At 45.2% G+C, this 27,163-nt stretch overlaps 1 protein-coding gene across 3 annotated transcripts; it reads right to left on the bottom strand.

The window, feature by feature from the left end:
• Window positions 1-2,253: 2,253 nt before the first annotated feature.
• Window positions 2,254-27,163, bottom strand: DDX54 (DEAD-box helicase 54). Of its 3 annotated transcripts, none has more exons than XM_040416656.1 (20): window positions 26,962-27,163; window positions 23,513-23,627; window positions 22,387-22,457; window positions 21,943-22,131; window positions 21,769-21,818; window positions 20,404-20,445; window positions 20,195-20,290; window positions 19,972-20,093; window positions 18,058-18,119; window positions 17,832-17,963; window positions 17,035-17,245; window positions 16,808-16,942; window positions 16,504-16,725; window positions 11,365-11,438; window positions 10,639-10,833; window positions 9,722-9,864; window positions 9,480-9,587; window positions 8,552-8,656; window positions 5,341-5,435; window positions 2,254-2,761 (listed from the first exon to the last, which is right to left on the bottom strand). In XM_040416656.1, exons 1-20 carry the CDS (start codon window positions 27,088-27,090, stop codon window positions 2,511-2,513), a joined length of 2,547 nt encoding a protein of 848 aa, XP_040272590.1. In that variant the 5' UTR covers window positions 27,091-27,163; the 3' UTR covers window positions 2,254-2,510. The 3 variants fall into 3 exon arrangements, with proteins under 3 accessions (XP_040272590.1, XP_040272589.1, XP_040272588.1); XM_040416655.1 differs by having other exon boundaries at window positions 16,504-16,731; window positions 26,965-27,163; XM_040416654.1 differs by having other exon boundaries at window positions 16,504-16,731; window positions 26,962-27,162.

Below are 27,163 nucleotides of genomic sequence, written 5' to 3'. Positions count from 1 at the left end.
ACGCTCGTGTGCAAGAGGCCTACGTTTTCCGTGGATTTGTCACAAATATTAGGATATGGCCACATGTGGCATATACAGTATTTTGTGCAGCAGAATTTTAAATAGAAAATTGGCAGTGGAATAACATGTGGAGAATCCGCAGGGTTTACAGGAGAAGCAAAATGGACGAAATAAAAAAAAATAAAAAAAAGATCTCATCCACTCGCTGCAATACGTTTCCGCACGTGTGGTGTGGATTTTAAATCTGCTGTATGACAATTTATGCTGCAGATTTCCATCACAGACTTTACCCTTGTAATGTATTCTGAGGCAAATCTACACTGAAATGAGTGTAAAGGTACGTGTCAGGCGTGGATTTTGTGTGGACTTTCCTCAATACATACCTTAAGGTTGCATTTACACGGCCGTGTGCTTCTGGGTCCATGCTGCAAAAGATAGGACATGTCCTGTCTTTGGCCGCAACATGTGGATCGCGGACCCATTGAAGTCAGTAGGCCTGCACCGCTATGCATGGTGCACACGACTGATGTCCGTGGTTTGCAGTCCTCTAAATGGACACGCCCGTGTAAACACCCCCTAAACACTGTTTTCAGTGTACGATAGAGAAATCCATTGGTAAGATATCCTCACATATACCTCCAACGGATGCCTCTTACTGTATAGGCGTAAAGAGGCATCCGTCACCCATATAATAATAATGAAAAAGTATAAAAATGTATACTGCCTTGATGGAGGCCAAAATGACATAATCCTGGCGTATACATTAAACATACACTGCAGATGCAGTGTGAATACACCCAAAGAATGGCATTTAAGTGGTTAGTTAACATTATGGGCTTTTTTTTTATGTCCGATATAAAAATAAATGTGGACAAATTAATATGTTGTCATGGGATTGATTTTCCTACATGGTAACCACAAAGCTCTGTATGTACATTGGCTCCTATTACTGCATCAAAAATAGTTGCAAATTAACTCGCCAAAGGTTGATGATATGGGAAAGTAGGAGTGGTCTCCCATGGTAAAGACCAATTTATTAAATGCCGCGTTTGTGGTGCAAACGTAGGCCTGCACAATGTCCACAAATCCACATAGCATGGCAACTCTACAGCATTTCCACACCAAAATCTGCACCATCGATTACATCTGACCATACCCCTTAAAGAGTATGTGGAGAAACACTACAAATGTGGACAAAGCCACTGCAACATTTTATTTTTATTAAAGACTGGTGTCTGAAACGCCAGCCTCAATAAATGTAGGACATTGTGTATTGCAGTATGGCTTTTGCACCTACATAAAAAAAGAATCAGCGCCACCTACTGTTAAGAACAGATATCACCAAAAATGTATCTGAAAAATACAAGGGAAAAAAGGCCTTGTATTAAAAACGTCTCATAAAAATTGATTTTAGCTTTCAATCAATGTCGGCTGGATAAAAGCGGGGCCTGTGGGTGGTTATAGGCATCGCCACTTCGTGCTCAGTTTTTACACAAACTGGCTCAGTGGTTAGCACTGGTACCTTGCAGAGCTGGGGTTCAAGGTTCGAATCTGACAAGGGACAATATCTGCATGGAGTTTGTATGTTCTCCCCGTGTTTGCGCGGGTTTCCCATGGGTACTCTGGTTTCCTCCCACACTCCAAAAATAGGCAAATTGGCCTCCTATGTGTGTTGGGGTCGTGCGGCTATACGTCAGCCACTGACTCCCCCCAGGGAGTGTCCCCAGCCACACAACTATTCCCGTGCTTTGTGTCCTTGTGCATTACAAATGTCATTTAAAGGCCTCATGCACATGACTGTTGTTGTGTTCCGTTCCGCAAAATGGGGTTCTGTGATCCATTTCCGTGTGTCTTCCTTTCTTTTTGGAGGACCACCAGACAAAGGAATGTAAAAAAAAGTCTAAGACAGGTTTGCCATGCAAATGATAGGAAAAAAAAAAACTGACGCGGTCCCATTGACTTGAATGGGGCCGCAAACAGTTTTCTGCGAAAATAATAGTACAGGATATATTTTTTTGACGGACTGGAACCACGGACGCGGATGGCAAACGGTGCATTAGCAGAGTTTTCAACGGACCCATTGAATGTGTCCGCAGAAAAACGGCGCAACGGACACAGAATAAAACAACGGTCGTGTGCATGAGGCCAAAGGGCAAGGTTTTTTATCTAGCTGACTGCAGTCTGAGGCTGGAAAACAGCATTTTATTCTTTAGGTGAGCGGTGGTAGGATTTGTAACTACAACTATCACACAACACTTATTACATTGTACAGATGTATTTAATGTTTATATACATCATAAAAATCCTTGGTTTTCGGTCTCTTGGTGGGACAATAATAAGATGCCTAGGTTTCTTATTGCTTTCCTTGTGTGTATCAAGCTGAAATAATGTCTGGCCTTGGAGACAGCTACTGTATGTGCGAGTGCTAATGGTTTATCACATAGATTTCGGCTTCATGCAGCAGAGATCACGAGTTAAGGCAAATCCTGTAGCAGTCCGTGAAGTGGTCTTTATCTCTTCATTTTCCCTTTCTTGAAACCATTGCTCTTGCCCCTGCCAAACGCAGATTTCTTCATCTGGTGTACCTTTTGCCTGGTTTTGTTTTTCAGATTCTTCATTCCACCTTTTTGTAAGAAGAGTTGCTTTTCCTTTGCTTTCCTCTGTTTCAGAATCTGCTGCTTGTTGCGCAGCTCAGATTTGGTCTTGCCATGGGGTCCGTTAGCTTCAGAACGAGGTGTTCCACGAGAGCCTTTACGTCCACCTATTACAGAAAGGATTGCATAGGGTAGTACAAAAATGGGAGGGAATTTTCTTATTTTGACTGTGCCTTCCTTATGATAAAGGGGGTGCCAACCCCCCCCCCCCCCCTCCCCTCTCAAATGCCTGGGCCCCTCACACAGGTTCTACTTACCCCGCCGTCTCTCCTTATGCCTGCATGGCCACCTCTGCATCTCCCCTTCGTGCCTATCAAAATATCCAGTGACTGGGTGGGGGGTTGGCACCGAATAGCAGGCCACAATGGTGACAAGCCTCCCTAGCCTCGCAGGTGAAGCTAAGGAGTCCCCGTCCCAGCCTGCTATCGGCTGCTTCCCCCGTCGCTGGATGTTTTGTTCCACGCGGCGAGGAGATGCAGTGGCGGCTGTGCAGGCGTCAGGAGCGACGCGGGTGCCGGAGTGGGTTAAGTACAACCTGTATGAGGTGCCTGGGCATTATAGGGGTTGGATAACCCCTTTAATAATCTCATATCTACCTATTAAAACCATAGGCAATCTTAATTCTTTTTAGATATCCATTTTTTTTTTTTTCAGGTGATGCCTTCAAATATTTGTGCCAGTTTCAAATTTGCAGTAAACAGGGAACAGCCTGCCGGATCTGTGATTACCGTGTGCTACTGAGATACTGTCTGTCCCCATTTACTATAATGGGGAATGGCGGAGATCTGGCCACTAGCACATCCGCAATACCCAGTCCCCATAGCTCTGTGTACTTTTATTGTGTAAAAAAAACGATTTGATACATATGCAAATTAACATAAGAGTCATATCTTACTTGTGTGACCAGAGAAGAGTCATATTTTCAAGCTCTGACTCATCTCAGGTTAATTTGCATATGTATCAAATCGGGTTTTTTACACAATAAAAGCACACAGAGCTATGGGGACTGGGTATTGCGGATGTGCTGGCGGCCATCTAGCAGCCCATGTCCTCAGCTCTATACCCAAAATCCAGGTGACAGGTTCCCTTTAAAGGGAACTGTACTGTAGATGTGATTGCACCTGGCTGTGCACAGTACAGGGCCGGAGAATGCTGGGCAGTTAGAATTTGTCTGCCCAGCAATCTCCAGTCCAGTTCTGCACATCCGTTTAACATGGCTGTGCGATTTCAGGGCCAGGCGCAGTTACATAAACACTGCCTGGCAAAGGGGGATGTATGGTGTGTGGCCAGCAGGGAAAATTAATAGAGCCTCTGGGTGCAACAGTAACACCCTTGTTGCATCAAGGGGCTCCTGGGAGAAAGTCCATTGTATTCAGAGGGAAAGAGCGTTTTCAGTCATTTTTAACGCATCATTTCTGCATTCACGCAGCTCTGGTTCCATACAAGTGAATGGAGCTTGCGTGAAAAATGTATTGCATCCGGATGCAATGCATTGTTCGCTGATGGTTGCTAGGAGATGTAGATTATTATTCTTCAGGTTTTTTTTCACGCACGTGAAAAAAGCATCATTGCACCCGCGTTGAAAAAACTGAAACACTTAACAGCAACTGCAGATAAAACTGACTGAACCTGCAGGCAAAACCATCAGTTTTTTTCCTCAACAGATCCTGACACAATCTCTATCGCTCGTGTGAAAGAGGCCTAAAAACGAGTTGTGGATGACCCCTACATTTATACTGCCAGTTAATAAAGTAGGCTTTTGCATATCTTGCACTCTTAGGGTCCATTCACACGTCCGTATGTGTTTTGCGGATTCGCAAATTGCGGATCTGCAAAACACGGACACCGGCAATGTGCGTTCCGCATTTTGCAGACCGCACCTCGCCGGCACTCTCATAGAAAATGCCTTTTTCTTGTCCACAATTGCGGACAAGAATAGGACATGTTCTATTTTTTTTTTGCAGAACGGGAGTGCGGATCTGCAAATGCGGACAGCACATTCCGGCCCCATTGAAAATGAATGGGTCCGCACCTGTTTTGAAAAATTGCTGAACAGATGCGGGCCCATTTTGCGGACGTGTGAATGGACCCTTCATGTTGGCTCATCAGCAAATCAACATTCAGCTCTGACAGTGTAAGGCTTTCTGAACTGTGGAAGTATTTAAAGGGAATCTGTTTTATGCTGCCCTTTCTGAAGAGAACAGGGAGCTCATGAATATGAGGACACTGAGTGGATTCGTGTACATGGCTCACGCTGGAGTGGTTCAATACAGACTTTTCGCAAATCGGTTGGGTCAATTCAAGTATGTGGCCCAGCTTTTAAATAAGGGTATCTGTCACAAGACAAGGCAGAATATAACTGGTGACAGATTCCCTTTTCTTTACAAAGGTAAAGGCTTAATGAACTACTTTGAAAGGGTTTTTCCAGTCTCAGGATAGGTCATCAATATCAGATCGGACGGAGCAGGAAGCAGAGAGCTCCATCCACTCTGCAGTGGTAGTGTCAGTGTACTGCAGCTCCGCTCCCATCCACTTGAATGGGAGCTGAGCTATAGTATGCTAGCACAGCCACTACACAGCAGACTGAGCTTCTGCTTCCTGACGAGTGGGATAGGTCATCAATATCGAGAGACTGGAAAACAATATTAAGCAGAGGGTAAAGAGCATTCCTACAGACACAACATACCTCTGCCCTTTCTATGTGGGTTTGCAGTCTGTCTTTCTTCTTCCTCTTCAGAATCCTGATCATCAATCTTGTATCTCTTCTTCCAATCCTCATATCTAGTTATGAGTCAAGTGGCGAAAACAAGCTTGGGCATTTCTAAATATGACAAGTATACAGTATGCCTTGTGTCTATTATATAGGTACACTCAGTTAATGCCTTACTGGCTTTTCAGTTCTTTAAAACTGCCTACATCAATATTAGATCAGTCTGGGCACACCAGCCGATTATCTTTTTGAAGGGGTTGAGGCGCTCGCTAGTCCCCTTCCTGTCCGTGCTCTCATTACGGGCTTTGTCTGGCACTACAATTTGAGGAAGTAATATGTGGTCAGAGTAAAACTTAACGTTTAATTAGAGCAATTAGAAAAATGGGTCCCAAGATAACAGATAACAACAAATTATATGTATACATTCGGAGCAACACGGCGGTATACCAAACGGATGCAAGAAGTGCCAATATCAGATAAATGATGCTCAGCGGCACCAATAAGTAACCGGTTGGTCCTACCACATAGATGAGACGCTCCAAAATCAGCAATTGTCCGGCCGGTGTTGATTGATGTGCACACCGTTGCTGGCGGCAATTTGCATAAAACAGGGTGGTTGGCAGAACTGGCTGGCCCTAGAATTACCCTAGGAACCTACGCTGGCCTATGTGACCGGATGACGGGGACCCGCCACCAGTCACCAACAGGAACCTCACCCTGGAATTGTGCGCCCTAGAAAGCCCTTGCTTACCTGGTCCCTACATGCACGTTTCGCTAGAAGAGATGAGTAACAAGCTCATCAGGGGTAACATGGGAGCTTGGGCTGGACCTGTGCAGGGTGCACTGACAATAATGTCAATAGTGCGCTCTACACAGACACAAAATACCCCACGATCCAGATATGGATCCAAGTGGGCGAATTAGCTATAGGAGGAAAGGGGGGGGTCAAGATATAGAACCCTCTCCTAACAGCTCACTGAGACGCATGGACTGATGTAGCCTAGGTAGCGCTTGAGAGACGCGTCTCTCAAGCGCTACCTAGGCTACATCAGTCCATGCGTCTCAGTGAGCTGTTAGGAGAGGGTTCTATATCTTGACCCCCCCCCTTTCCTCCTATAGCTAATTCGCCCACTTGGATCCATATCTGGATCGTGGGGTATTTTGTGTCTGTGTAGAGCGCACTATTGACATTATTGTCAGTGCACCCTGCACAGGTCCAGCCCAAGCTCCCATGTTACCCCTGATGAGCTTGTTACTCATCTCTTCTAGCGAAACGTGCATGTAGGGACCAGGTAAGCAAGGGCTTTCTAGGGCGCACAATTCCAGGGTGAGGTTCCTGTTGGTGACTGGTGGCGGGTCCCCGTCATCCGGTCACATAGGCCAGCGTAGGTTCCTAGGGTAATTCTAGGGCCAGCCAGTTCTGCCAACCACCCTGTTTTATGCAAATTGCCGCCAGCAACGGTGTGCACATCAATCAACACCGGCCGGACAATTGCTGATTTTGGAGCGTCTCATCTATGTGGTAGGACCAACCGGTTACTTATTGGTGCCGCTGAGCATCATTTATCTGATATTGGCACTTCATGCATCCGTTTGGTATACCGCCGTGTTGCTCCGAATGTATACATATAATTTGTTGTTATCTGTTATCTTGGGACCCATTTTTCTAATTGCTCTAATTAAACGTTAAGTTTTACTCTGACCACATATTACTTCCTCTGTTTGTTCCAGGTGGTCACCCACAATAGTTAAATTGCTATTTGGCACTACAATTTGCTACAACTTAAGGAGCCTGGACAGCGGTTTTGACCATGCTAAAGTGCTAACATCACTAGGTAGTGCTGGGAAAAGCAGGACATACATATATATCCTTTGAGTGTTTTATTTCAGGATTAGCGTGAATATGATTTTTATTCTGACAGATTCGGAGCCGCTTAAAGGGAATCTGTCACCAGCTTTATGGTGTCCTAACTAAGCAACCTTGGCAACATGCTGGGTCACTTTCTTTAATTGACCTAGCTGTTTTGCTAAAATCTTGTACTGAACATCTACAGTGCATGCAAACGAGTCCTGGCTCTCCCCACCCACATACAGCCAGGAACCAGGAGCTCATAAATATCAGGACTCACTCGTCGGCATGCAATGGAGCTGTATACAACTGGTGGCAATTTCTAACAACCCCTCTCTTCAGCTGTAGCATCCAACCAGGAGACACTACAGCTGCCACTCAAAGCAGAGAGCACTTCACAGCCCACCTCCTAGGCACTTAAGGAGCAGAATAAGGTAAGCTCACACTGGTAAAATCTGCCACTGATTCAGCAAAAGAAAATGGGCGTTTTCTGTGGCTGAATCCATATTCAAAACTACAACAAGTTTCCTATTGCAGCTCCACCACGTGCACACAGGTAATTTCAGTAGTTGATTTGAAATTTTTTTTACTTCTTGGAAGATTTGATGTGGATGTCATACAAGTCAATGGGGAAGAATAAAGTCCTCCGTCATAAAGTCTTCTAAAAACACTTGTAAAAACTCCCACAGCTACTAATTCTGCTGCTGATTTTAGCAGTGTGAACAGACCCTAAAAGTACATATTCATACAACCACTGATAATAAGAACTCCACAAAAGGAGTGTTTGTATTGCTCTTCCCAGCCCTTACCTACTGATGTCACCAGTTTACCATGATCAAAACTACTGACAGATTCTTTTCAAACAGAGTCTGCCACCTCAAAAATAAATTTCAAAGTCAACATACCGCCATGTTGCTTGAAACATAACCATACCTATCTTGGGAAAATCCTCTCCTCTAAACTTGTGAAATGCTTCTCTTAATTTTATCCAAATAAGGTTTTTGGTCCCTCATGGGTGGAGCCTCTCGGTTTGATGTACCTAGCTTCTGCTGCGCCATCACTACAGGGCAACAACATGGCAGTATGCTTCATTTGAAACCGATTTTGGAGGTGACAGACTCCATCTGTGAATGAAACTGAGCTGTTACACCAGACACAGCTACTAAAGTATGGCTTTGTGATCTATGGGCAATGTAAAAAATTAAGTGGATGCAGCACTCACTAAACTAATCTATTCTACAGACCACCAATTTTAAAGAACTGGGAAAACATGAAAGTTTATTTTTGGTTAGGGGCAGCAGCACATGACAAAAAAATGTGTAAAAGTCAAAAGGATACATGTTAGATTTATAAGAACTGCTAATGACTCGTCCACTCTCTGTCTTTATTTTCTTCTTATTCTCATTTCCTCCTGCTCCCACAAACTTCTTTTTCTTTCTGTCCCTGAAATTGGATTAGAGATCATATTATTCTTCTATAATGTGTGTCTCATAACATTTATTACTACAAGTTTGCAGTTACAGATTTTTATTAGTACATTTCAGTTCAACAGACTGCAGTACATTTACCAAATACCCTAAGGCCTCTTTCACACGGGCACAATACGTGAGGTGAACGCATTGCACCTGCACTGAATCCAGACCCATTCATTTCTATGGGGCTGTGCACATGAGCGGTGATTTTCACGCATCACGGGTGCGTTGCGTGAAAATCGCAGCATGCACTATATTGTGCATTTTTCACGCAACGCAGGCCCCATAGAAGTGAATGGGGCTGCATGAAAATCGCAAGCATCCGCAAGCAAGTGACCTTTGATGATGTCACTGAACTCATCACATGGTCCATAACCATGCTGATGGACCATGTGATGAGCGCAGTGATGTCATCAAAGGTCCTTTACCCATGTCCTGAAGAAAGAAGAGGAGATCCGCTATGCGACCAAGTGGATGGGGGGAGTTAAATTTGTTTATTATTTTTAACCCCTCCATCCCTAATTTACTAAGCATTCTGTATTAAGAATGCTATTACTTTCCCTTATAACCATGTTATAAGGGAAAATAATAAAATCTACACAACACCTAACCCAAACCCGAACTTCTGTGAAGAAATCCGGGTTTGGGTCTGGGTACCAAACATGCCGATTTTTCCTCACACGATTGCAAAACTCATCTAAACGCTTTGCACTCGCGCAAAAAAAAACGCATTTTCCCGCGACGCCCGTGTCAAAGAGGCCTTACATTTCCTTAGTCCATGACCGCAAACTCACCACTTCATGACGTGCTTAGTCTTTTTGAGATCCTCAGTATGGTCACCCAGCAAATCCAGTACTGCTCCTGCGGCTGCCTGCTCAAAGCTGTTGCCTGCGATGCTAAGGCTGTACAATAAAAAAGTAAATGCAGATATGAAGAAAGAGGATACTATCCAAGAAAGTGGGCTCAAACGTCAAGCTTATGAGACTACGGTTTGAGAAACCAAATATAGCTACATATTAAATCACTGATATCTTACCCCCGCTCACTCTCAAAGTCTTTAGGTCTGTATGGAACATAATATTCTGAATCCTGAGAAACACCTCCCTTGTTCTTCTTGTTCCCTTCATTCTGACCTCCATCTTCTCTCTTCCTCTTGCCAAGTACTTGTGAAAAGACCTCCTGATAGAAGCAGCAAAACCTGTTTAATATAGCTGATTTGACAGTTCTTAAAACCTTACCAGTTCCTCACCATCATCTCTTACACGACTGTATTTGTTATGTGGTCCGCAAATTGTGGATCTGAAAAATACAGATGCTGTCCGGGTGCATCTCACACTTTTCTCGGGTCCCACTGAAAAATTGCCTATTCCTGTCCGCAAAACCGACAAGAATAGGACATATTCTGTAATTTGAGGCAAGGCCGTCCAGATGTGAACACATGGATGACACCTGTGTACAGTTTGCATTTTTTTGCAGTCCCATAGAAATGAACGGATCCGCAAAAAATGCGGTTCAGACATCTGATTGCAATCAAAACTGAAAAATATATAAAGAATTACTCTGTATTTTAGGAGATCAGCTATTTTACAACTTCCCATTTCCTCACTAATGTGTCCCTTGCAGTAAGGGCTCATGCCCATGGCAAAACCATGTGCATTGGACCTGTACTGTGGTGCAGCAGAGCCCACAGCAATCTGTGGGTGCTGCATTGCAGACCCATACAACACAGATCAGTGCATGAGGAAACTGACTGTAGAAAAAGTACTCCTCAAATGCTTTGTCTGCAATTGGAGACCAGGAGGAATCGGAAGACCTGTGTTCTCTGCAGGATTTCTACAAAACTGCTTGACAAGTATGCCCAGAGTCCTGCACACTAACAAACAACATGGACAAGTTTTTTTTTTCCCTTTCAGTATTCATTTCTCAGTTTAGTTCCTTCAACTGGTTGGTTACCTCAATGGTTTCTTCTGCACTGTCCTGGCTAGACGCAACACTGGATTTGGCCCCAAGCACAGGCGGCACCGTAGCCTTCGCTTTCTCTTCCTGCAACCGCTGGAACTTGGTGATAACTCCAAAATCCCGACTTCGTTTTGCTCGCATCACCTCACTTGCAGAGGTCTTGTTAGTGGCATTTATTTCAAAGATGGTCTGAAAGTGCAAAATAAGCATTATATTTGCTACTTGTGTGAGCATTAAAAGGGGTTATGCCATGACTAATATAAAAAATGAAAATCAGATATCATATAGTACATGACAATATCTTTCTAGCAAAGCTAGAACCAGCCCTGTACCTCACATGGATCCAGAGATCTCCCCATTCATTGCTCTGCTAGATTTATATCAAGCTGAAAGCTCAGGGGAGTGTCTTTTCTGCTGAAGCTCTGGGGGCGTGTCTCAGCTCTCCCTATCACAGCTCAAGGGGAGTGTCTTTTCTGCTCAAGCTCTGGGGGCGTGTCTCAGCTCTCCCTATCACAGCTCAGGAGGCAGTTGAAGGATGAAACTGAGCATGTGCGGCTATGCTAAATTTTTTAATTACATGCAATTACAAAAGTATTCCGATCCTGGTGCTAGTTTGAAAACTGTAGAATATTTTTTGTGGGACACCCCTTTAAGTAAAACTGTCTCACACATGACAAGAGGAAAGGCCATATTGTATAACATATGTGTAATATCACTAACCGCTTTGGATTTGTAAGATTTAATGCAGTCCACGAATTTCAATCTCTGCATTTCTTCCCCACCAAGACGAGACCCTGAAAAGAAGTGAGTATATCAGAGAGAGGTGGCGCAGTGCTGAACAAAGGTATAAGCAGGTACAAGTGGAATTAAATATATATAGCCTTACAGATGAATGAAGAGGCGTTCTCTCATCAGAGACATTTATGGCATATCCACAGAATATCAAAATCATAAATCACAGCAATGGGTTTCTTTCATTGGTTTTTATTTTCAATGGATATGCGGCAAAAAAATTATTTTGTGCGAACGTTTTCGGCTGTGTCTGGCCTTTGTCAGGCACTATGAGAGTTACAATAGGGCAATTTTAGTGACAATTCATTTTAAATCAATTACATCATTGATTATTGGTATCCACGGTTTTGTCGCAAGTTACCCTGTCGAACCAATTTCTCCAGACTCCCGTGACAGATCTCAAGGCTAGGGACCTTGAGAGGGAGGCAAGAAGACTCCAGAACTAAAAGCTACACAGCGTAACCTTTGCTGAATACATCAAGACTCAACGCATCCCAAGAGGATTACGGATGAGAATCCGTCCAACCTTTTTCAAGGACAACGCAGAATTCTGCACGCAATTTGAACATATCCTAAACAAGTGTTCATTCGATCTTATGACACTAACTCTTAAATATCTACAGACAGCAATCACAGAAACTAAAATGAAAATCCGTTGCACTGAAGTACAACTTCAAGACATAGTCTCTACAGAGGAGTACAAGAAACTACAAGACAAGCTCTCCACGACCTTAACCACAGCCAGAAAATACATAGAAATGACTAAAAGGAAAAAGTTCTTAAGAGACTGTGATGACTACAGGAACCACAAAGTGTACAACTGGGCAGAAAGAAACCAGCAGATAAGAATAAGATCCTCATCAATCGATTCACAGAGATCCACATCCAGTGGAGAACAACTGCATCACCAAAACCGGAATCCCTGCAGGACCAGAGGCACCAACCGAGGACATCGAGGCGGGGAGGTCGGTGGTCACCAGAGCTCCACAATGACAACTCGCTCTCAGGTAGATATACCTAGCACAACTACACATTCACTGGTGATTAACATCTCCTCGGAATCATTAAGTCCAGCTAAATTGGAACTATTACAGAAAGGGTTATCCTTCTGTCCTTCATACCACCTGGATACCTTTCAGCTAGACTTAGACCTACAACGGTTCTTTAGAAATGTCCGCCTGAGGGCACATTTCTCTAAAGAAACCCTCAGTACCACACAAGCAATACCAACCAAAATATAAATTACTGAACTGGGCCTACGTAACAATAGCACTTTCTCTCCACCTAAAACATACCCAGCAATAGAAACATTCATAGAACTAATCCTGCAAGACATTGAGCGATTCAAACAAGAGACACGTAGAGGCAAATACAAATACAAAAACAACCTTACTAACACGGAAAGACAGGCACTCCTAACTCTAAAAGAATCCAAGCAATTAATACTGAAACCGGCCGACAAGGGGGTAGCACTGGTGGTGATGGATAAGTCCAAATACATAGCAGAGATCCAAACGACAGCTACAGGACACATCAGTCTATAGGGAACTTAAAGGTAACCCCTCCATATCCATCATCAAAACCCATTCAGGACACCCTCTTACATTACCAGACCCGCAATACCATAGACACCAAAACTGCTAGCTTTCTCATGAAGTCACATCCAATCACGCCAGTGTTCTACATCTTGCCCAAAATTCACAAAAACTTGACTAATCCTCCGGGACGCCCCATAGTGGCCTCCACAGACTCATTGTTATCACCACTTGCCATATTTGTAGAAAAAGTCCTAACCCCACTAGAAAAACAGACTAGATCCTTTTTACTAGACACTGGGTCATTCCTTGAAATCATACAGAACTTCGAACCACTCTCCACAGAAAGTTTCCTAGTCACGTGGGACGTCACAAGTCTCTACACATCCATCCAACATCAAAAGGGCATTGCAGCAGTACACAAACTACTACTCAATCGCAAACAAGACAACGAGATCATCTCACTCAGCATTGACTTACTTAAAATCATTCTTCAGAACAATTTCTTTCTATTCCAAGACACATTCTACATGCAGATACAGGGGACGGCTATGGGGTCCAATGTGGCCGGGGGGGCCCTATGCCAATTGCTACATGTCAGACGTCGAGGAATCATACATTTACAACAATTCACTCTTCCAGCAGTACAGTCGTCTATGGAAACGATACATAGACGATGTATTTTGTATCTGGCAGGGTCCCCTTGAAACACTCACACAGTTCCATGAGTATCTCACCAACATCTACCCAGAACTTGATTTTACCATGCATTATGACAAAACATCAATTAGTTTTCTGGACACAATGGTACACGTAGACCCTTCGGGACATCTCACCACCGATCTCTTCCGCAAACCTACGGATAGAAACAACCTATTACATTTCACCAGTTTCCATCCCTCCGCCACAATGAAAGCACTCCCCGGCTCCCAACTTAGACGCGTACAAACCATAGTAACAGATCCCACCATAAGAAAGAAAAGAGAGACAGAAATGAAGAATAGGTTCCGGGAAAGAGGCTATCCCCAAAATATACTGAAAACACCGGACACCAAAATTAAACGAACTCCGGTTGGAAAACGTATTCCCTTTGTCCACAAGTTTCACCCCAGCACCAGGAAAGTAGTGAATATAATCAAATCTCACTGGCCCCTGCTACATAAAGCATATCCCGAGGTAGATGAATTAAAAAATCAGATACACCCATGCAATCAAAGGCCAAAAAACCTCAGAGACCTTCTTGTTAGAGCGGATATAGGACCATCCAAACTCCCACCAAGACAATCCCTCCTACATACACTGAGAACAGGCACCTTCCCATGTCTACATTGTGCGCAATGCACAAATGTACAAAAAGGATCATCCATATCCCATCCCCATACAGGCAAATCCTTCAAAATCCAGGGCTACTCCACATGTGACACTGACTTCGTAGTATATACCATCAAATGCCCCTGCGGCCTCATGTATGTGGGGGAAATCTGCCAGCACAAATCAACAATACGCCGTCAAAATCTACTGTTACCACTCCCATACCACTTCAATGAGGCACAACACAGGATTTCCCAATTAAAATTCCAAATAATCGAATATATCCCAGCATCAAGAAGAGGCGGTGATCGATCCAAGACGCTGAAACACAGGGAGGCGTTTTGGATCCATACCTTACAAACCATGACGCCAAAGGGACTCAACAGGGAATACGAGGTACAAGCCCTTATCTAATACAAATCTATATCCGGACGGTAACCACATGGATTCCCCCCCGCCCCCCCTCTCGCACGCCCTCTGCTTCGGAACATCGGATCATAAATACGTTTCAATCACCTGACAATATCACACTCGAGTGTCTTCACTACCACCTGACCAGGATGAGACGTCATCATAAAGTCTATGACGCTTGATAATATTCTAATACTATCTTCTCTTAATTTTCCTAGGTTTCATGAATAATTTACTACACCCAGTGCCGCAGGGGGTATCCTTTTTCATATTTCGTTATTATTCCTTTCATATTTATATTAAGATATACCCATAAGCTATATAACAATTAAGAGTCCATTAGCAACTTGTATATATCTGTAGTCAATTTCACTGACCGTTCTACCCATTAGCTAGTTTTTTCCCCCCAGAAGTGACACATCGCCATAAGAACCTGGTGGAACGCACACTTGCTCCACCTTCTTCCGGGCTGTGAAACGCACCGCGACACCAGCGATGCGCTCCACCCACTAACGTCATTTCCGGCTGTTGGAACGCACCGCGATACCAGCGGTGCGCTCCTCCCCCTTTGACGTCACTTCCGGCCGAGACACTAGCGTTCCACCGTAATTTTAGCGTGAATTGACCGGCAGATCCCGCCCACCACGCCACTACATGCTGGCCTCATGGCTCCCATATAAGAGCAATGACCGGCGTGACAGTTATGCATGTATATACACATCTCGGCGGCCATAGGCTCCCACTTATGCACCAGCATCTTCCCCTGTTTACCTCCAGCGACACAGGTAAGTAACTACTAGCATTATGGTGGTAAATTACCGTTATGAGGGTCACTGTTGTAACATAATTGGTCATATATACCTGCGAAGTACGATAAGATTGAGGATTCTAGTTCTTTGTGATAAGATTAGTATAGGATCGAATGTCACATGTTATATCTAAGTGCACTAATAGTAGAATATAATAAGAAAGTATAGGTTAAGATGTAATATCAGCAATTGTAATATCCTGACAATTGACCAGGTAGAAATAGAATTCATAAACAGTGGAATATCCTCCATCCTTAACTAAGAACCAGATACTTCTACTATTGTAATCAATATGAAATTGATTAAATAATCAAAAGACGGCATATTTTTGTTCTTCATATGTATGCATATCATGTATATGTACCAATAATCAATGATTTAATTGATTTAAAATCAATTGTCACTAAAATTGCCCTATTGTAACTCTCATAGTGCCTGATGAAGGCCAGACACGGCCGAAAACGTTCGCACAAAATAATTTTTGGGACGCATATCCATTGAAAATAAAAACCAATGAAAGAAACCCATTGCTGTGATTTATGATTTTGATGATAACGGGGCTGGGAACCCTATCTACAGCAGAAAAAAGAAAAAAGTAGAACAGCCACAAAGTTTGGTACAAAAACATATCCACAGAATATGCCATAAATGTCCAACAGGTGCGGGTCCTGCCACAGAGACCTGCTCCTATCTCCAGAATGAGGCCCAGTGGGGCCTGGCCAGGAATGGAGAGGTGGATGCAAATGGGATGCTCTCACCTCTTATTCTGACTTGGCTATTTTCATAAGTGCTACGGAAGTGAATAGAGAGGAACGCGCATGTGTGGCCACCTCTTCAATCCAGGCCGGGCACCACTGGGCCCAATCTGGAGACAGGAATGGGTCCCATAGGTGTGACTTGAACTTACTGGACATTTATGGACAACCCGTTTAAAAAAAAATAGTTGGGCACTGCAAGATTTGGAAAAAGATTACATTATAAACCATACTAGCAACACTTACAGAAGAGAGGGTGGACGCCCAGTTGGTTGTAATTGGCTTCTTTAACTCTTTTTATGGACTCAGGAGCAGGAGCTGGTCTAGACTTGCTGTATTGCTTGTATGCATTCTCAGCCACATGATGGAGGTTTTGCAGCTCCAAGGACCTCTCACGGTCTGTGATGAGCAGAGCATCTTCATCATCTATCACGCTCTGTGGTACTCGTCCCATAACGCCATCTAGGTCTGTTTCTTTGGAGAGGCGAGGAATCATGAGTTATAACTTCTAGAGCTTTTCTCAAATTAGCAAGCACTACAGCCTTCATACCTGAACAAGTCCCTGTATCTCCTGCCAGTTTCAAGGGCCTTCCAAGGAAGAGGTGAAGATCATACACATATGGTGTTTCATCTGGTGCTACAAGAGAATATGCTGTGCCACTTCGACCTGCTCGCGCAACTCGACCTGTTTAACAGAAAAAATAAGAAAGATCAAAATGTAGCAAATCCTCTAAAATAGAATAAGTACATTATGAATTAGAAATAATAGTGTCTTACCAACACGATGGAGGAAAAGCTTCGCCTTAGGTGGGAAATTATAATTGATGACATTGTCTAACATGGGTATGTCTATGCCTCGAGCAGCCACATCAGTAACCAAAAGTGCACAAACTTTCCCATGCAGGAACAGGCCCAGGTTAATCTTCCTAGCAGTTTGATCAAGAGAACTGTAGATGTGGGAACAGGGGACACCTTGCATGTCAAGCAACTGGATGGGAGGTGCGAAAAGATAGGGAAAAATGCTTAGGCCTGTATTACACCGACAGATACCTGACCAATCATTAGTCAGATAGCTGTATACACCGACAGATCTCTTGTTATACACACCAACTATTGGTCTGATTGGACAGAAATTGGTCAGATAATCTGTTGGTGTAATACAGCCTTTACAGTTATACAATTCACACATTTTATAAGGGTTCTCTCAGATTCTGATATTGATGGCCTATCCTCAGAATAGGTCAATATCAGATGGGCAGGGGTCTGACACCTGGGACCCCTGCCGATCAGCTGTTTGAAGAGGAAGAGCACTACAGCCTCTTCCTAAGCAAGCGCCATCACGTTCATCGGTCACATTGCCTAGGCGCAGCTCAGTCCCGATCTAGTGAATGGGGCTGAGCTGCAACACCAAGCATGGTCGCTATCCAATGGACAGCGGTGCGCTTGATAAGCTGCAGTGTCCTCAAACAGCAGATCAGTGGGGGTCCTGTGTGTATCCTGAGAATAGATCATCAATATCTGAATGTGGGAAAACCCTTTTAAATGTGCGTCTCTCTCTATATACCATCATTTACCTCTCTGAGGTACTCCGCATGGTGTTTTGTAGCCACAAAGATAACTGTTTGTTCCTGAGGTTTGACAATGCAGCGCAGGAGATGAAGGAGCACAGCGGGTTTATCCTCTGCCCGCACATGTAAGAAGGACAGCTGAGGTGAAAGACAAGAAACATGAATGGCCATATCTGGCATGAATATGGGACATTCACCACACGATACTAAAGAGATTAGGACAAAACATTACCGACAACTGGTCACTAAGCTTTGAGTCAACATCTAGACGGATCAGCACCGGTTCAGTAAGACCTGTAACATGCAAAATTAAAAAGGGAATGATGGAAGATCACTATACAGTGCTCCAGACTAAAAAACAAATACCTAGTAGCCATTGGATCCTGAACTGAAATTTTTAGTCGCCAAATCGAAACCGAATCAAAATTTGGGCATCGTGACAACAGTCCTATCCTATTTTTTGGGGTGACAAGGTGACTAAAAAATGGCGAATCGAATGGTTTTTATTTATATCTGTTACGGCGCTCACCACATAGGAGATATTTTTTAATAATTTAATTGTTTGGACTTTTCGGACGCAGCGCTATGTAATATGTTTATTTATTTATTGTTCATATATAAAATTGGGAAAGGGGGGGATTTAAACTTAATATTTTAGGGTACTTTCACACTAGCGTTTTTCTTTTCCGGCATAGAGTTCCGTCACAGGGGCTCTATACCGGAAAAGAACTGATCAGGCATATCCCCATGCATTCTGAACGGAGAGTAATCCGTTCAGGAGGTCTTCAGTTCAGTCATTTTGACTGATGCGTCTCACAAATGCTTTCAGTCACATCCAGATCGGCGGATCCGGCAGGTAGTTCCGACGACGAAACTGCTTGCCGGATCACACTGCCGCAAGTGTGAAAGTAGCCTTAGTGTTTGTGTTTTTTTTTTTTACTTACTATTAGCCCCCTTAGGGGCTGGAACCCTTGTCCTATTCACCCTTAGGCCCCTTTCACACGGGCGAGATTTCCGCGCGGGTGCAATGTGTGAGGTGAACGCATTGCACCCGCACTAAATCCGAACCCATTCACTTCTATGGGGCTGTGCACATGAGCGGTGATTTTCACGCATCACTTACGCGTTGCGTGAAAATCGAAGCGTTCTCTATATTGTGCGTTTTTCACGCAATGCAAGCGCCATAGAGGTGAATGGGACTGCGTGAAAATCGCGAGCATCCGCAAGTAAGTGCAGATGCGGTGTGATTTTCACCCATGGTTGCTAGGATGAAAGTCTATTCATTGAATTATTTTCCCTTATAACATGGTTATAAGGGAAAATAATAGCATTCTTTAATACAGAATGCTTAGTAGAAGGTCAATTGAGGGTTAAAAAAAAATAATGAACTGACCTCCTCCAATTGATCGCGTAGCTGCCGGTCTCCTGTTCTTTCTTCAGGACCTGTCAAAGGACCTGTGGTGACATCACTGTGCTCATCACATGATCCATCACCATGGTAATGGACCATGTGATGAGCTCAGTCACATCACCACAGTTCCCTTAACAGGTCCTGAAGAAAGAACAGGAGACCGGCAGCTACGCGATCAATTGGAGGTGAGTTCATTATTATTTTTTTTTAACCCTCATTGGTACTGCGCCACCAATGTTTATTATACTGGGGTGTTGGGGGAGGGGCATCACCTGAGGGGTTAACTGCAGCGGATCACAGCTCCCTGTCATAGCGGTCGGGTGCCGGCTATTTGATTCCGGCACCCGCCTCCTGTATTTGTATTAACAGGTAAGTTATCTTCATTGGTGGTGCAGTGGCCACAGCCCCTCCCCTCCCCCTCCTGTCTCTCTTCTTATTGGTGGTGGCAGCAGCACAGGAGGGAGGGAGAGACTCCTTCTCCACTGCGCTGCTTAGAAGAACACCGGCGACGGGGCAGAGAACTATCAGCTCCTGTGCCCCGCCGATGTACTCAACTGCAGAGCTGCGGCGGCGGGTCTAGTCGCAAATGGCCACAAGACTAAAAAGTCTTGTCGCCATTTGTAAATTCTAAGTCGCATTGGCGACCATTTTGGTCGCCATCTGGAGCCCTGCTATAGTGTTGGAGACAACATAAGCTTGGGTTAACAGAGGTCAAAATGAACTAAAGCAGCTTACCTGCCCGTGCAAATTCCAGTAGCATCTTGGGTAAGGTTGCAGAGAATAGCAAAGTCTGACGAGTTTCTGGAAGACGGGAAATAATTTCCTGCAGCTGCTCAGCAAAGCCCATCTCAAACAGCCTGTCACAGACATAAGAGGTGGGGTGGTGAGCAGAGGCTCCTCATCAGTAAGAGACAGTTGTGAAGTTGTACACACACACACACACACAATACCGACTCACCGGTCTGCTTCATCAAACACGACATACTCTACACTACGCAGCTTAAGGTTCATTTCAACAGCTACGTGCATTAGACGACCAGGCGTGGCAATAATTCTGCAGGACGATAAAACTTATTTCAGATGCTTGATCAGCATGGAAAAAAAGTATCAAAACCAAGAGAGGAGAATGATGCAGTCGTCAATCTGATGTGCCAAATGAGAACTCACATGTCGGGGTTTTCATGGAGAGCAGCAAACTGATCTTCCATCCTGAAATGGAAAAAGAAGGAAGACTGCATATAGTGAAGGACAATACACTCACCTCATTAAAGGGGTTGTCTCATCATGGACAATAGGGGCATATCGCTAGGATATGCCCCCCATCGTCCTATAGGTGCTTATAGGACCTATATCGAGAACGGAGCCCCGCAAGGTGGTGGCTGGAGGACTTCAGTCCGGCCACCACCAAGCCGGCTCCCCATAGAAAAGAATGGGAGTGTACCGTGCATGCGCGGCCCCCGCTCCCATTTATTTCCATCGCCAGCCCTATAGAAAATAAATGGAGGGCGGCTGCGCATGAGCAGTGCGCCCTCCTTCACTTGCAGGGCTCCGTTCTTGATATAGGTGTGGGGACCCGCACCTATAAGACAATGGGGGCATAGCCTAGCGACATGCCCCCATTGTCCACGAGGAGACAACCCCTTTAATGCATTTACTTACAAAAGAAATAGTTTTATTATCCCTCATCCCTTATATAGAGCAAAAATATGCTGCACTGCTGAGATTAGACACAGGGCTTGGCCGAGCATGCATGTGTTCTCAATAGGGAGAGAGGTTAAACCAATGCCAAACACATCTGGCAGCGGCTTATCTCCCCTGAGAACAAAAGGATGGGGCATGTTGTAATTGAACTGCCTAACCCCTTCTTTCCCCCAACATCTGCGGTCAGGACACCTCCATAGACATTAGTTGGCCAGTCCCGGTGGGTTTGTCTGATGTGCATGTGTATGCCACCTTTCAGTTGTGGCAAGTTACCCCCTATCCCATCTATTAGATCGGTGGGAGCTCTTCCACTGGGACCCCCCCAGTCTCTGGAACTCCCACAGAGATGAAAAGAGCAGCAATCTGCATGCCTGACCCGCCGCACTGTTCATTTTGAGGGTCCCATTCTTAAGATCTGTGGGGGTCCCAGTGGTAGGATCCCCACCACCTATCTAATATTTATAGATAACTTAAAGAAACTGGAATACCCACTTATGGTTCATTTCATGGGAAGCCAAGTAACTGATCAGTATGGAAAGTGGAATACTCCAAGGCAGTACAGAGGGAACTTGCAAACTCCAGATGTGGTCAGATTCAAATTCCAGAGCCTAGTGCTGCAAGGCAATAGTGCTATCCACAGAGCCACCGTGCTCAGGACCGTACAAATGTACATACAACAGAAATTAGTTTATAGGACTACTGGTTAAACATAAAAAATGAATTACAGCTAATGATACCCCAACTGCTGGCCATATCTATGAGATAGAGCTTAGACCACGGCGATCCAACCAGTTCTCGTAGTGCCACTGCAAATGAAGTCTGATAACTTACCTGTCTCCACCCAAGATAAGGGCAGTCTTCAAGCCGGTAAATTTCCCGAGCTGGTAGAGGAGAAAGTTATTAATATACACATGAATGAAGACGCATGGAAATATGGCACAGAAAAGGCAACGGAACAGACGTGACAGAGGAAGAGAAGGGGTAGGGGCCCTGGCACTAGTGTACCTCTTTAGTGAATTTCAGCGTCTGCAGGGCAAGCTCTCTGGTAGGTGACAAGATGAGCCCGCGAACTCCAGTCTGGGCACTGTGAGCCTTCAGTTTCTCAAACATTGGGATCAAGAAGCAGGCAGTCTTCCCACTGCCAGTCCTAGCCATAGCAACCGCATCTTTCCCATCCAGAATAATTGGGATTACCTAATAAAATCATATTAAAGGGGTTATCCAGGATTTGAAAAAAATAAATAATAAATGGCTGTGCTTTTTTTCCTCAAACAGTGGCACACCTGTCCACAGATTGGTGTGGTATTACAGTTCAGTGCCATTCAGTTCACAACCCATGGACAGGTGTAGTGCTGTTTTTGGAATTTTTTTCTAATTCTGTACAACCCCTTTTAAACGTGGGCCTTGCAGGATTTTAGTGTTAAAGTACGACAGAAGAGTTACACTCACCTTTCTCTGAATGGGTGTTGGCACCTTGTAACCCTTCTTCATCACTCCTTTAAAGACAGGATAGCTAAGACCTACACGAGGGACAAGAGTGGAAGATGTGACACATCTGCACAGCAATATCTTCCTAGCCAGGTGTTAAATTGTAGTGAACAGGAATGAAACACCACTTTTCCATAGGGTCAGTAGCAGAACCATTGCTTGCACATGTGGCAGTTTTGCGCCGTCTTTTCCCGTGCCCGGACAGTGCAGCTTCCCAGCACATGCTATATACTTGTACTCTGCGGCATGCCCTATTGGTATCAGTCCTGCGTCAGGACTGCACATTTTGCATGTCCTTTACAGGCAGAGCGTTCCTGCAGCATCACTACTAGCAGTACGTAGGAACCCCAACTACGGTACTTTTTATCCACTTGTATACAGGAAATATACAGCAGGATAAATACATAGCATAAAGGTGGTCACCACATTAGATAAAGGTCAACCGAACCTGCAGATTTCTGGGGGAACAGCAAACCGTCTAATGGGTATGGTGGTGTCCTGATGGCGGATGAGGCATCAGGATACAGCTTACTGCCCTCTCCCTGAGGCCCTTATGCACATGACCATATTTTTTGTCCGCATTTTATGGGGCTGCAAAAGATGGGGACAACACACTGTGTACCATCCGCATCTGTATTTCCATTCTTCGGCTCCACAGATAGAACATGTCCTATTCTTTTCTGTATTGTGGACAAGAATAGGCGTTTCTACAACCGTGCAGAACAGGAAAGTGTGGGGCGCACACGACCAGTATCCGGGTTTTGTGGACCACAAAACGTATACGGTTGTGTGCATGAGGCCTAATAACAACACATCCACACTCGTCTGAGCCAAACTCATGGCCCTCTAGCTGTTTCCAAACTACAACTCCCAGCATGCCCTGATAGCTGTAGGATGTTCAGGCATAATAGAAGTTGTAGTTTTGCAACAGCTGGAGAGGGTCACGACTTTGACATCCCTGTTGTATAGGGGCTTCTTGCTTTTACCAGGGCAGCAGTGCTTATTGACCTGCATGCTCATAGACCGAGCAAACCCAATATAACAAATCCGCAGTAAGCACTCCTTGTTATCACAGGCCATGACGTACCCATAGACTGGAAACCTCCCGATTTCTTTTTCTTCTTGTTCTGAGCTCGGACCAGCTGTCTGGTGTCCGGCTCTGTGTCTGAGCCAGCATCTGCTGCTGGGAACGATGGGAGATGCTGCAAGGGAGTAAAATAATGGTACATACATTAGAATTGATTTTAAAAAAAAAAAAACGAAACACGAACAATTTAACAGCATAAAAGGGGCTGTCCAGAATTAGACCTCGGGATGTGTGCGGCATTCACTTCTAGGAGCTACTCCTCAATACAAGACACCACCCATGGACACGTGTGGCACCGTTTCTGGGAGAAGGCCGTTATGGAATTTAGGCTCATGCACATGGTCGCATAATTGAGCGCCCACTTGAGCTTTCCTGTCCCCCTCTGATTCCCAACCTTATTACTGCAGGGGAACCCTTCCCACTCCTGGAGAACCCCAGCCTCAAATAACCCTGGAGTAGGTACAGGACAAGCTTTCTATAACTCCTACCCAGTGTCAGTGCTTGGATGAGGGGTTTCTTTGAGCAGGCTGAAATCAGTGTGCCTGTCCTATGGTAAAGACCTATTCACACACGGCAGATTTATGGCAGAACCTTTTGTTATGTAATGTATCTGTCCCACATGTTTGAGTGAATTTCATCAGGAGAAAAACTATGGTTATGTTCTTAGGCAAGGACAAATCCACTGCAAAACATGTGTCAGGAATCTGCTGTCATGGCTTCCACTCATCCGGTGGATTTCAGTTTCCTGTATGACCTGACTGCAGTTCTCCACAAGGAACCCTTCAGGTAAGGGCTCATTCACACGACAGCATCCGTTTTTTGTAGTCCGCAAAACACTGATACTGGCCATGTGCGTTCCGCATTTTGCAGATCGGAAGGTCCTGCCCTATGATAGAAATGCCTATTCTTGTTCGCAATGACGGACATGTTCTATCTTTTTTGCGGGACTGTGGAACAGAAGGACGGATTTGCGGCCCCATTGAAATGAATAAGTCCACATATGTTCCGCAAAATTGTGGAACGGATGCGGATAAAAATCTATGGTTGTGTGAATGGGCCCTAAGGGTACTTTCACACTAGCGGTTTTCTTTTCTGGCATTGAGTTCCGTCCTAGGGGCTCAATACAGGAAAAGAACTGATCAGTTTTATCCTAATGCATTCTGAATGGAGAGCAATCCGTTAAGGATGCATCAGTTCAGTCCCTCTTACGTTTTTTGGCCGGAGAAAATACTGCAGCATGCTGCGGTTTTCTCTCCGGCCAATGATCCTGAACACTTGCCAATTTGCTGGTATCCGGCATTACTTTCCATTGAAATGTATTAGTGCCGCATGCGCAGACCTTTAAAAATGTGAAAAAAATAAATACCGGATCCTTTTTCCGGATGACACCGGAGAGACGGATCCGGCATTGCAATGCATTTGTCAGACCGATCCGGATCCGTCTCACAAATGCACCCGGATTGCCGGAGGCAGTTTCAGCGACGGAACTGCCTGCCGGAATCCTCTGCCGCAAGTGTGAAAGTAGCCTAAGGCCTCTCTCACACAAGAATGTTCAGTCCAGGGAATGGCCGTATTTCCGGCCGAACACTGCTCCTCTGACCGACCTCACAGCTTAGCGTACTTTCACACTTGCAGCAAAGGAGGCCATCGCCGGAACTGCCGGATCCGTCAAAACGCATGCAAACTGAAGGCATTTGTCAGACGGATCAGGATCCTGATCCATATGACAAATGCATTGAAATGCCGGATCCGTCTCTCCGGTGTCATCCAGAAAAACGGATCCGGCACTTATTTTTTTCACATTTTTTGCGGTCTGAGCATGCGCAGACCGCAATGCCAGATCCATTTTGCCGGAACACTCGGGGCCGGATCCAGCATTAATGCATTTCAATGGGAAAAAATGCCAGATCCGGCATGTATTCCGGAATTTTGGATGGAGATAAAACCGCAGCATGCTGCTTTATTATCTTCGTCCTGAAAAGTCAAAAAGACTGAAGACATCCTGATGCATACTGAACAGATTGCTCTCCATTCAGAATGCATTAGGATAAAACTGATCAGTTATTTTCCGGTATTGAGCCCCTAGGACGGAACTCAGCGCTGGAAAAGAATAACGCCAGTGTGAAAGTACCCTTATTATAGTAATGATTTATGATGCTGCGAGTTCCTACATGACTGCCAGTATAAAGTATTCTACTCACGGCATTCTGTACGTATAGTAAAGGTAGAGTCAGGTAGGAACTCACAGCATCTTAAATCATTATGATTAGTGTTGAGCGAACTTGTGGTTTCAAGGTTCAGGTTATCGAAGAATTCCGTTATGGATTCCACATAACTTAGGGCTCTTTCACACCTGCGTTCTTTTCTTCCGGCATAGAGTCCCGTCGTCGGGGCTCTATGCCGGAAGAATCCTGATCAGGATTATCCTAATGCATTCTGAATGGAGAGAAATCCGTTCAGGATGCATCAGGATGTCTTCAGTTCCGGTACGGAACGTTTTTTGGCCGGAGAAAATACCGCAGCATGCTGCGCTTTTTGCTCCGGCCAAAAATCCTGAACACTTGCCGCAAGGCCGGATCTGGAATTAATGCCCATTGAAAGGCATTGATCCGGATCCGGCCTTAAGCTAAACGTCGTTTCAGCGCATTACCGGATCCGACGTTTAGCTTTTTCTGAATGGTTACCATGGCTGCCGGGACGCTAAAGTCCTGGCAGCCATGGTAAAGTGTAGTGGGGAGCGGGGGAGCAGTATACTTACCGTCCGTGCGGCTCCCGGGGCGCTTCAGAGTGACATCAGGGCGCCCCACGTGCATGGATGACGTGATCGCATGGATCACGTCATCCATGCGCATGGGGCGCTCTGACGTCATTCTGGAGCGCCCCGGGAGCCGCACGGACTGTAAGTATACTGCTCCCCCGCTCCCCGCTCCTACTATGGCAACCAGGACTTTAATAGCGTCCTGGCTGCCATAGTAACAATGATCGCATTTTGAAGACGGATCCGTCTTCAAATGCTTTCAGTTCACTTGCGGTGTTACGGATCCGGCGGGCACCTCCGGCAAATGGAGTGCACGACGGATCCGGACAGCGCAAGTGTGAAAGAGGCCTTACGGTCCGTGGTAACGGAATTCTTAGATAACCAGAACCTTGTATGCCAAACTTGAAACCACAAGTTCGCTCAACACTAATTATGATGCTGCGAAGGCAGTCCGGGAAATGTGTGTGTCTTGTATGAAAGAGGCCTTAGCGTCCAGTAGTCCCCCTGCCTCTTCTAATGGGCTGAGGGGTTTCTGAGACGCAGGAATCCCCCCAGTCACCATTCCCAGGCCATTGGGGCAGGTATGGGAGCTGACAGGATACAGAGCATGGATATGGGGGACGATCATGTGACCCAGCTGCTACGTCTGCCACTCCAGACTACCACCAGTGACGATCCCTGAGGCTCTCACCACCTCATCGTGCTCCGGGACCCCCGCGCTGACATCAAACTCTCCGGTGTCACTGTCCTCCGCCCCTCCGTCCCGCTGCTGCTTCTTCTTCTTCGTCCCCCGTGCTCCCTTGCGCCTCTTCTGAGCCATGTTTCCCGCAGTGACACAGGCCAGGGACCCCTCACACGTGTGCCCCACACACCAGGAAGAGTCTACGCGTCAC

This window comes from Bufo bufo, chromosome 2, assembly GCF_905171765.1.
Source record: "Bufo bufo chromosome 2, aBufBuf1.1, whole genome shotgun sequence".
Taxonomy (NCBI): domain Eukaryota; kingdom Metazoa; phylum Chordata; class Amphibia; order Anura; family Bufonidae; genus Bufo; species Bufo bufo.
Note: the sequence above shows the minus strand (reverse complement) of the source record. Positions and strands in the feature narration are given on the sequence as shown.

Excerpts from the sequence above, each read along its gene's own strand:
- DDX54 (XM_040416654.1), bottom strand. The coding sequence starts at position 27,090 with ATGGCTCAGAAGAGGCGCAAGGGAGCACGGGGGACGAAGAAGAAGAAG. Across the intron at positions 20,291-20,403 it reads CTCCATGAAAACCCCGACAT|AATTATTGCCACGCCTGGTC; the intron begins GTGAGTTCTCAT and ends ATCGTCCTGCAG. Across the intron at positions 5,436-8,551 it reads AGTTCTTATAAATCTAACAT|ATATGAGGATTGGAAGAAGA; the intron begins GTATCCTTTTGA and ends ACTCATAACTAG.